The 11,723-nt window shown below is 34.3% G+C and overlaps 1 protein-coding gene across 1 annotated transcript; it reads left to right on the plus strand.

Annotated features, from left to right (window-relative positions):
* Positions 1–3,558: 3,558 nt before the first annotated feature.
* Positions 3,559–4,830, plus strand: LOC115957374 (fatty acid desaturase 4, chloroplastic-like). Its single transcript, XM_031075602.1, has one exon. It carries the CDS (start codon positions 3,723–3,725, stop codon positions 4,647–4,649), a length of 927 nt encoding a protein of 308 aa, XP_030931462.1. The 5' UTR covers positions 3,559–3,722; the 3' UTR covers positions 4,650–4,830.
* The last annotated feature ends 6,893 nt before the right edge of the window (positions 4,831–11,723 follow it).

Consider the following 11,723-nt stretch of genomic DNA (forward strand, 5'->3'; position numbering starts at 1 on the left):
TATAACAAGTGAAGAAGAAAGTACAAGAATTACATGGATGGGAAATGGGAAACCCGCATATTCATGGTTTTTTTTTTTTTTTTAATGTTTGGCTACAAGAAGACACATGTAGACATGATTTGAATCCTCTGATTCTCTGTCAAGGTACATGAACGAAAAGGTTCTGCATTAACTAAACTAAGCATTTCAAACACATTTATATTAGAAGAAATACAACGTTTGGGTTATACAAACACAATTAAGATACACCATCGCACACCCTTGGTGCGATGGTCACTTCACAAATATAGGTACTTGTAGGGTGTGAGGGGAAAGAGTCGGGGTTCAAGTTTTCAGAAGGGAACTTCATACACATATACACTTAGATTAGACTAGAGTAAAAATTCTATCTTGTAAAAAATAAAAATAAAAACATACACACACATTTAAGATACAGTTGTTTAAACAGCCCAAAAATGGTCCTTTAGGATTACTAAATACCATCTTCTATTTGTTTTATATATTTATTTATTTAATTTAAATGAGTTTTAGCCCCAAGTGGAGGGGGAAGGGGAAGGGGAAATTCTAACCAATGACCTCCGCTTTATGAGGTGTGGCCTTAGCCAATAGTGCTACCATTCAGATTCACTATTAAATACCATCTATATACACAAATTCATAAATAAATAAAGGGGTTGCAAGTATTTAGTAAATACAACCAATAATATGACATAAGCTCCCAAAAAGATTTAACTTGAGATCTTACTTTACCATTCCATCTACACCAAGATGTGCATCTTAATTGTATCTAACCCCTATGGAGTAGGGTACTCTAGTCCCTGCATATGTACCTAATATACAATACAAACAGCATTCAAATGAATCAAAACCAGGCACATGGTCAGGACAACTAATGGAGATGCCAAGTATACCAAAGCCTTATCTGAAAGAGTACAAATATTTGTGAAGAATGATATTGAAAAACTAAATTTGATAGGGAAAGAATATTTCAATTTTTTTATTGGTAAGCTATTCACAGCTCATGAGCCTTGAACCCACAACCTTACCCTCCATCCCATTATTAAGGATGGAGTAAGTGTCATTTGAGCTAGAGCTAATTGGTGGTATATTTCAAAACTTCTAAGTGTTTCATCCAACAGATAATTTTTGAGGTCACATTTTTTATAGAAACAATCAAATTAAAGGTTTGGGTGTACTGCATATTAGTTGTCACAAACTCAGGGAACAATTTCCATCAAACAATCTCACTCAAATAAGAACCAGAAAAATAGTATTGTCACCTTACAACCTAAGAGGGTCTATTATGAAGATAAAAACATTTGTAACATATATACCTTCAAAAATTAGTTTCTAAATAGTAAATACCAGTTTATATGCCTCACTCAACTATAAGTAAACATGTTGTTGAGTGCCTTAGGAACATAGTTTCTCCAGAATTCTTTCCTCTGACCATGCATTAGAAACTTTGATTGTCATTGTCTTCAAGACTCTTGCCTCCTTTAGAATTTATTTCACAATTTCCACTTCATGTTCCAATCCTTCAAAGTCATCAAAATAAAAAGCTGAAAGGTGCGATCTGGTGGCTCCATCCGGCATAACCTATCTCCTTGGGCATAATGCTGATTACAACATACACAGTATAGTAAATCATACTAATTGTTAAGTTTAGGGAAGATTAATTAACAATATGTTCTCATTAACTTTACTAATCTTATTAATAACAAGATCTTCTAAATTAGGAGACACTAGTCAAGGAGCAGGCCTGTAGCGCGTGCCAAATAGATTTAGTAAATTCAATCTTCAGTCGGAACAATTATAAACAACAATAATATCAAAAGGCTTGCACAAGGAATTTTTATCAATGCCAACTCCAACCTCTTTGTCACCAGGAAATAATTCAAGGAATTTAGCATTATTTAGTGGACAAAATTTAGCTACAAAATTGGTTGTAGTCTAAACTACAACCTTACTCAATATCTTTTTATTGGAAGTGAATTTTGACAAATCTACTATTAGATTATATCTTCTTCTTATATCCTCCATACTTGCAAAATTTCTAGAAAATTAAAGACTAATAACTATGTCATCAATAAATTGTTTAATTTGAAGTTTTTGTAGTTTAAAATTATACATAAAATATAAAGTTATAGATCATATAGTAAATAATATCCGATTGACACAAAATTTAACATATGTATTAAAAGTGTAAAGAACATGCTATTTAACGATTAGATTTTCAAAATATGTAGTAATGTTTATTTTATTGAGTAAGATTATAATTTTAAAATACAACAAATTTTGTAACTAAATTTTGTCCTTATTTAAGGCTCCAAGAAGAAGCTTGAATACTCTTATCTCCATAATACATCTCATAATCACGAACCCAATCCTCAATCTTATCACCACATACAACTGCAAAAATTTCTATACGTGCTTCAAATGAGTTGGCTAGTTTTTCAAGGAAAACCAGGTTTCGCAAATCATGTGAGGTTGAAATTTTGGAGCGACGGTGCTATCTCTGTGTAGAGCCAATACTTTGCACATAATATATCTAAAGCATATGGGTTTACTTGGATGGCCGACGAGTACTCGGCTAGGCCATATCCATAATAACCAGGCACTGAACTGAACTGATTATTCACCCTTTCCATTAGTTTCTTTAAACCCAAGAGTGTGAAGGCAGCCCACACCAAACAAATCCTAGGCCCAACTACATTTAATTAAAGTCCATAACAAGACCTGTCTAAAAGAAAATACCAGAGCTCTAAGCCCAATAGCCCACCAAAATACAATGCTCACCAACATTTTTAATAAAATTTGGACAAAGTTATCAGCTAAAATGACCAACTTCAAATTTAATGAACTAAAATATTTTTGGGCAAAGTTCTCTCTATGCATGTGTGCGTGGTTGAGAGAGAGACTACGTCTTTATGTATGGTTATTTTTTGAAAGCAATTGAACCACAATTTTCTAATTTAAAAAAATAAAAATAAAAATATCAGTTGAATTAATTAGAATTTAGACAAAGTAATGTTTTTAAATATGCATTATATAATGTATATATTTATAATTAAACCTATAATAGCAATAAAAAATTTCACAATCACAATTTCTTAGATAATTTGATCCATAAATTATTGATAATTGAGTTTTATTTTAGTGTGTACCCTCTAAATTAATTTGACATTGTAAATTGGATAAACTCTAACATTCCTTGTATATGCTTAATTGAGGATCCGAATATTCCTCGGCCACTACTATTATTGCTTTCTATGAAAACTCATCCTCTAGAAATTTCAAAAGAACTCTCACAAATTGACCAAACTTTGCTTTCGGATTATTAGCAACCATCCCATAAAACGACAATCAATCAAACGGCTCAAATAGTGCCAAGTATGCAATCTAAGGCAAATGTTACTGGACCACAAGCTTGCAATATTCGTTGGCAAAAGGAACCAACCAAGCTTTTGGGTGCCTTACTGTTGTTTCAAAGATGTCCAAGAAAACCTTCAACAATTGTGTGACTCTGACACAGAGTGACCAGCAGCCACTAGAGACTTACATAACACCACGAATCCTCTATACCCACCGCATCATTAGTCCTCTATCTCTCTTCTCCACAAGACAACCAACACTGTCCACAGCCACTATTTTATGTTTATGTGTCACATATATTGTCCCTCCATTAGAACTAAAAATTGGTTCTATTGAACACTTTTCCAATGTCAATCTTAGCTCAACATAAATACCCTCTGAGTTCCAAACATCATGTCTACACGTGCCTCTCTCCGTGCCTCCGCACACGTGTGCATTGCTTGGCCACTACTACTACCTCCACCAAGCCTAGGCCGAACCTTGACCAATTAGTCATTGAACCACAGCTGAACCCCTCACAAACCTTGGTCACATCACCTCCTAGCCGCCCCATTCTTAATGACCCAAGTTTGAGATCAACATGGGCTCATCGTGCATGGGTAGCAAGTGGGTGCACCACAGTGATGATCTCTCTAGCAAAGTCAATAATGGGTGCAGCAGAATCACACATGTGGCTTGAGCCCATTTTAGCAAGCTTGGTTGGCTACATTTTAGCTGACCTTGGGTCCGGAGTGTACCATTGGGGTATTGACAATTATGGAAGTGCCTCAACTCCAATTTTTGGTGCCCAAATAGATGCATTTCAAGGTCACCATAAGTGGCCATGGACAATCACTCGGAGACAGTTTGCAAACAATCTACACGCCCTTGCTCGTGCCGTGACATTCACAGTGCTACCAATGGACCTTGCTAGTAATGATCCAATATTTCTTGCTTTTGTTGGTGTGTGCTCGGGTTGCATTATGTTTAGCCAGCAATTTCATGCTTGGGCTCACACAACTAAGAGTCGGCTTCCAGCATTGGTGATTGCATTGCAAGATATGGGATTGCTTGTGTCACGTTCACAACATGCTGATCATCACAGGTCACCTTATAATAATAATTATTGCATAGTGAGTGGTGTTTGGAATGAATTTTTGGATAAGCAACAGGTTTTTGAAGCATTGGAGATGATATTGTTCTTTAAGCTAGGGGTGAGACCCAGGTCTTGGAGTGAGCCCAGTTCTGACTGGACCGAAGAGATTGAGACCTCTTCTCAAATTGCAGCCCACTGATTTTTCATCTTTTTACATGTCTTTTCTTACTAGAATGCAAAGATTCATGCCTTGTCGATGGATGCTCATGTTCTTCCAAATTTGCAGTGGAAGATAGGTGGTTTGTGGATAGATTTATTTGCAAATTTTACAAGGTATATATAATTTAGTCTATAATTTATTATTGAAATTTCTATGATTAGTTGGTAGTTGAAGATACATATAATCTTGGACTTTCGCAATTTTTTGCGCATGCTTTTCCCTTATGCTATCGGTTTTTCCTAAATAGCTCAGAGGATACTTTGTCATCCATTAAAAAAAAAAAAAAAAAAAAAAAAAAAAAAATACTTTATTATAAGTCTGTTTAGAATTATTATATCAATTCATTAAGAAAATAACTATAACCAATTAACTTTTTTTTTTTTTTTAGAAGGATAAATTGCAATTTTTCATTCTCAAAATAGATTGTGTTCAATTTTAGAAGCCTTTAATTTTTAAAATTTTAAAGGAATAGCCTTTGTCTATTTTTTTTCCCCAATTTTTGCTAATATAGGCTAATAGTCTTTTAACTTTTAAGTGGACTGCTAAAAGTGCACCTTGGTTTTCTACTCCTCCAATCATTTCGAGCTTGAGATCTCAAGCTTTGTGCGTTGAAATCACAGAATATAAGCTCTAGAGCTCATATTCTGTGAGCTCATATTCTGTGATTTCAACGCACAAAGCTTGTACGTATCAACGGAACCCAAACACAAAAATCAGATCTGATATAGAGAACAATTTGATTTTGAATTCGTGATTCTGGGGATTTTGAAATATCAGTTGAGGTTTACATCATACCGACTTTTTTTTTTTTTTTAATTTTATTAATATTAAGTTTAAGCCATTTGGCCATCCATGTGGCATTCTAGGTGGCAAAACAATGATTCTTTATTCTAGGTACCAACCATTTCAGCACTGAGACCACCCACGAACCATTTTGACACCGAACCCAACCACGAACCCAACCATTGCCGAGCTTAGTCTCACCGTTTCGGCACCGAGATCCTTACTGAAATCATCAACACTGTCGATCTCTGATCTCTCCATGGACTCATGGAGGAAGAGGGGAAAAAAAAAAAAAAGGGAGAAGAGCTGAAGAGGAAAAATGAATTAAATATGTTTGTTCAGGCTACAGTGCTACAGAGGAAGTAGATGAGAATAAATATTATTTAATTGAAAAGATAAATAAAATATTAATATTTTAATATAGCTTTGAGCTACCGTGTACAGCCAAAAATGACTGTGTGCTGTGATTCAAAAGCTAAAAATTTTAGGTATGCCTTTATTGCTACAGCCCCAATTTTTAAGTTTGTGATACTAAAAATAGAAATATATCTATTTAGCACCATTATTATTAGTGCTCTAAGGAGTTTAGCTTCACAAATGAATGCATATACTATGTTGTACTTCCTCTTACTGATCCAACAATTGGCATTGTGATGTGGATTAATAATAGTTCCGAGTAAACACAATAAATAAATAAATAAAAGCATTCTTCCAAGTTTTAAGGCATAACTAAAAATTCGGCCAAAAAAAGTTCTGAATAAAAAAGTTAGGAAACTAATTTTTCTATATTATGCTTATATTGGTAGTGATCCAACAAGGCTCATGAGATCTCTTCAGTTTCAAGAGTTTCCTTCCCCTAAAGGGGGGTTGTAACCAAGAATTCGTAGGAGGCTAGGAGAGTGAGGTCATAAGCATTAGCATCTTATCTTCATCATTGAACTTTATATCAATTTATAATAAGTCATTGATAATCTAGTTGAACGTATTGATATATTGAGCCAAATCCACACTCTTTGCCAACTTAAGTCCATATAGTTTTCGATTAAGATTTAGTATATTTGTAAGGGACATAGACATATATTGGGTAAAAATATTACCCTCAATCTAAAAAATTACTAAAATACTCATTTGCAACAATTGATGCAGATGTTATTACATAGACTGATGTAGGCTTATCTTGGGGTTGATTGGCAAATTTTGGCTCTTATACTATTTTACAACAACTAAAGCAAATGTTATTACAATGAAATCAAGGTAAAATAGTAGGAGAGGGGAGTCAAGATTTTTGAAAGAAGAGGCCCAAATATAAAATTATAGAAAACACACCTATATTTTTTTTTTCTTTTCTTAAGGTCAAGGGTCCCCCTTGCTCCGCACCTTTGGGTAAGACCACCTTAGAATCAGTGTTGTTGAATGTTTTTGTGTGTATGCACAGATCACAACTTAGGTTTTTTCACAATTGAAACATGTAAATAAGTTGAGTTAAGGTTCCTATCAAACCTGTCACACGAAATGACAAATTGTGGTAAACTTTCAGAAGGGGGGGGGGGGCGGCTAAGCCATGAATGAAGTTTTTTTTTTTTTTTTTTGGCATAATTCTACTCTATTATAATTTAAGTATATATGTGTGTGTGAAGATTTATTATTTAGTTTTTTTTTTCCCCCATAATTCTACTTTAATATAATTTAAGTATATATGTGTGTGAATCTCTCTTTTGAAAACTTGAACTCCAGCACTTACTCCCCACACCCCACAAGAACTTATTCTTGTGGAGTAACTACCACACCAATGGTGTGCAATGATGATTCATTTAATTAGTTTAATTGACCATTTTTTGTTGACAATGACAATAGTAGATCCTTGCCAAAATTGTTTTTCACCATAAGTTAACATTATTGAAATAAATAGTTGTATTATGTTAATGATCCAATATTTCATGCCTTTGTTGCTAGCTGTGTGGTCGGGTTGCCTTTTGTTTAGCCAGCAATTTCACGTTTGGACTCACATGACTAAGAGCCGGCTTCCACCACTAGTAATTGGATTGCAAGATATGGGATTGCTTGTGTCACATTCACAACATGCTAATCATCATAAACCACCTTATAACAATAATTATTGCATAGTGAGTGCAGTTTGGAATGAATTTTTGGATAAGCAGCAAATTTTTAAGGCATTGGAGATGATATTGTTTTGTAAGCTAGGGGTGAGACCTAGGTCCAAGAGTGAACCCAATTCTTACTGGACCGAAGAGATTGAGACTCAAGGGCGGCTCAACCCTTACGCCATTTAGATAAAGGCCTTCGGACCCCAAATGAAAGAAGATCTCTGTACAATGGTATATTATATTTATTTGTATTATAGAAGAGCCAAAAAAATAGTTATAAAAAAAATTAAAGGCCAAAATAATTAAGATCTTCATTATTGGTCAATAGAATGCATTGTTTATCTTAATGTGAAAATATTTTAAAGCAAAACTTAGATACAATACTTAGATATTGTTTCTTAAGTTCCCCTCTTAAAATTCTACAATATGGCTTTTTTCTTACATGATGAAAATGTATTTTTTAAATTAAGTAACCATATTGCTGAATTTTAAGAGGTGAACCTAAGAAACAATATCAAAAGTACTGTACATAAGTTTTATCCAAAATTTTAATATAAAAAAAGTTATTTTTTTAAAATTGTCATATTTTATAAATGTTGTACACTTTGTTAATACATTTTACTCTATTTGCAATACTTTAAGAGTGTAAAAATTTTCATTCTCCCAAACAAATGGTGGGTGAATAAACTCATCCTCTCTTTCTCTTTATAAATTAAAACCAGAATTAATTGTTTTCCAAGAATATTAGTTACTGTTCAATAACTAAAATCCAACATTTCCAAGAGAGATAATGACTACCTCAAATTAATATTATATTTATTTTGATACCAATGATTTAAATTAATATTGAGAATTGAAAGTTTTAAAAGAAGTTTTACAAATAAATGAAATACTCCCATATTAAATTATATATATAAAAAGGTTACGCGATCAAGGATATGACTATTTGGACGAGTATTTCATGTTACTCACACTACAAAAAAATTGTCCTATCCCAGCATTTTTTTCCTGGCGTTTTTACAAACCGCCGTAATAGATAAGCCTATACCAACGCTTTTCGAAAACGCTGGTATAGGAAATCCTATTACGGTGGCTCAAAACCGGCGCTTTATAAAGCGCTGCAATAGGAAGCCCAAAAGCGCTGGGATAGGGTTACTGATTTCCCTTAGGGGGAAAGACCTATCCCGGCGCTTTTAAAAGCGCTGGAATAGGTTGACCCTATTCCAGCGCTTTTAAAAGCGCTGGGATAGGTCATTCTCCATAAAGGAATGGAGGGACCTATCCCAGCGCTTTCAGGTCGCCCTATTCCAGCGCTTTCAAAAGCGCTGGGACAGGTCCCTCCATTCCTTTATGGAGAATGACCTATCCCAGCGCTTTTAAAAGCGTTGGAATAGGGTCAACCTATTCCAGCACTTCAAAAAGCGCTGGGACAGGTCCCTCCATTCCCTTATGGAGAATGACCTATCCCGGCACTTTTAAAAGCACTGGAATAGGGTCAACCTATTCCAGCGCTTCAAAAAGCACTGGGATAGGTCATTCTCCATAAGGGAATTAAGGGACTAGTCCCAGCACTTTCAAAAGCGCTGGGACAGTTCCCTCCATTCCCTTACGGAGAATGACCTATCTTAGCACTTTTTGAAGCGCTGGAATAGGGTCCATCTATTCCAACGCTTCCAAAAGCGCTGGGATAGGTCACCTATAGGGATTTTTTTTTTTTTTTTTTTTTTATACACTAGATAGAATTTATACTCTAGTCTAATCTAAGTGTATATGTATATGAAACTCCCTCCTAGAGACTTGAACCCCAATGCTTGCCCCCCAAAACATCAAAAGGGAGCAAAAACACCCCGATACCTATAAAAAGACCAATATACCCCCGAAACCTAATAAAAGACTGAAATACCCCCAAAACATAAAAAATGACCTAAGCACCCCCTAAGGCATCGAAAATGACCGAAATACCCCTTGTGTCTAAAATTAGCCAAAATACCCTCAATTACTTGAATAAGAACAAAATACCCCTATAAGTATGATAAATGACCAAAATGCCCCTAGAAAGGCAAAAAATGTCCAAAACACACCTGACACCCAGAAAAGGACTAATACACCCCTGAAACATAAAAAAATGACCGAAATACCCCCAAAACATCGAAATGAATCCTAAAAGCTAGAAAATGACAAAAGCCCCCCATGCATAAAAAAGGTGGAAAATCCCTTGATTACTTGAATAACACTAGGGGTGGCAAAATCAACCCAAATCCATTTGCCCACCCAAACCCGCCTACTTAAATGAGACTCAAACCCACTCAATTATTAATTGGGTTAAATGAGTATTAACCCAATTATGATCCAAGTATCATTTCTACAAATCAACCAACTTTAAAATACCCCAAAACCACTAAAATTACAAAAATACCCCTTAAACATAAAAAAATTACCAAAATACCCCTAAAACCCAAAAAAAAAAACCAAAATAACTTCAAAACCTACAAAATGACCAAAATACCCCTGAAACCCAAAAAATGACCAAAATATCCCCCAAAACCCAAAAAATTACCAAAATACCTCCAAAACCTAAAAATTACCAAAATACCCTCGAAACATTAAAAAAATGACTGAAATACCCTCTGAAACCAAAAAATGACCAAAATACCCCCAAAACCCAAAAAATGAGCAAAATATCCCCAAAGTACAAATAATGACCAAAATACCCTCAAAACCTAAAAATTACGAAAATACCCCCAAAACCTAAAAGATGACCAAAATACCCCTGAAATCCAAAAAAATTACCCAAATACCTCCCGACACCTAAACAATGACCAAAATACCATCGAAACCTAAAAAATGACCAAAATAACCCCGAAGCTTAAAAATTGATCAAAACAACATTGAAACCTAAAAATGGCCAAAAAAATCCCGAAACCTAAAAATTGATCAAAACAACATTGAAACCTAAAAATTTTCAGGCTTCGGGGTTATTTTGTCCATTTTTAAGGTTTCAGGGGTATTTCGATCATTTTTAGGTTTCTAGGTTATTTTGGTCAATTTTTAGGCTTTGGGGTCATTTTGGCCATTTTTAAGGTTTCAGGGGTATTTTGGTCATTTTTTGGGTATCAAGGGTATTTTGGTCATTTTATGGGTTTTAAGGGGTATTTTGGTAATTTTTAGGTTTCAGGGGTATTTTGGCCTTTTTTTTTGGGTCCCGGGGTATTTTGGTAATTTTGTAGGTTTCGTGATTATTTTGGTAATTTTTCGGTTTCGGGGGTATTTTGGTCATTTTTCAGGTTTTAGTGGTATTTTGGTCATTTTTTGAGTTTTGAGGGTATTTGGTCAATTAAATACTCTTCTGGGGTATTTTTGTCATTTTTTGGTTTAGGGGGAGGGTATTTTGGTCATTTGAAGGTTTTGGAGGTATTTTGGTCAATTTTTGGGTTTTTGGGGTATTTTGGTAATTTTAGGTTTCGGGGGTATTTTGAGCATTTTATGAGTTTCAGGGGTATTTTGGTTTTTTTTTTTTTGTTTTAGGGGTATTTTGGTCATTTTTTGGGTTTTAGGGATATTTTGGTCTTTTTTTTTTGTTTTTAGGGGTATTTTGGTCATTTTGTAGGTTTCGTGGTTATTTTGGTAATTTGGAGGTTTTGGGGTATTTTGGTCATTTTTTAAGATTTTAGAGTACTTTGGTCATTTACACTTTAGGGGCATTTTGGTAATTTTGATAATTGGGTAATTGGGTGGGTTGAGGTTAGAAGGAATTAATTAAATGAGTTTTAATGGGTAAATGAGTTTTATATATCTAACCCAATTAAACTATTAAATTATATTTTAATATTGTTGGTCCTCCAATCGCATCTTACATTTTTTTTGCTATTACATTATAGTCGTTTTCACTGAATAATACATTATATTTCCTTCAATTTTGGTGTTTTCTTAGGATTCAAGGGTATTGTGGCCTTTTTTTTAGGCTTCAAAGGTATTTCAGCTATTTTTCTTGCTTTGGGGGTGTTTCAGCCATTTTTTGGGTGGTAGGGGTGTTTCGGTAATTTTCTACAGTTATGCAGATAAGTTAGTCTTCTTTTAGTTTTAGGGGTATTTTAGTCATTCCAAAGTAATGTTAAATTATATTTTAATTTTTTGGTCCTCTTGTCGGAGCTTACATTTTTTTCTA

This window comes from Quercus lobata, chromosome 8 (assembly GCF_001633185.2).
Source record: "Quercus lobata isolate SW786 chromosome 8, ValleyOak3.0 Primary Assembly, whole genome shotgun sequence".
In the NCBI taxonomy this organism is placed as follows: domain Eukaryota; kingdom Viridiplantae; phylum Streptophyta; class Magnoliopsida; order Fagales; family Fagaceae; genus Quercus; species Quercus lobata.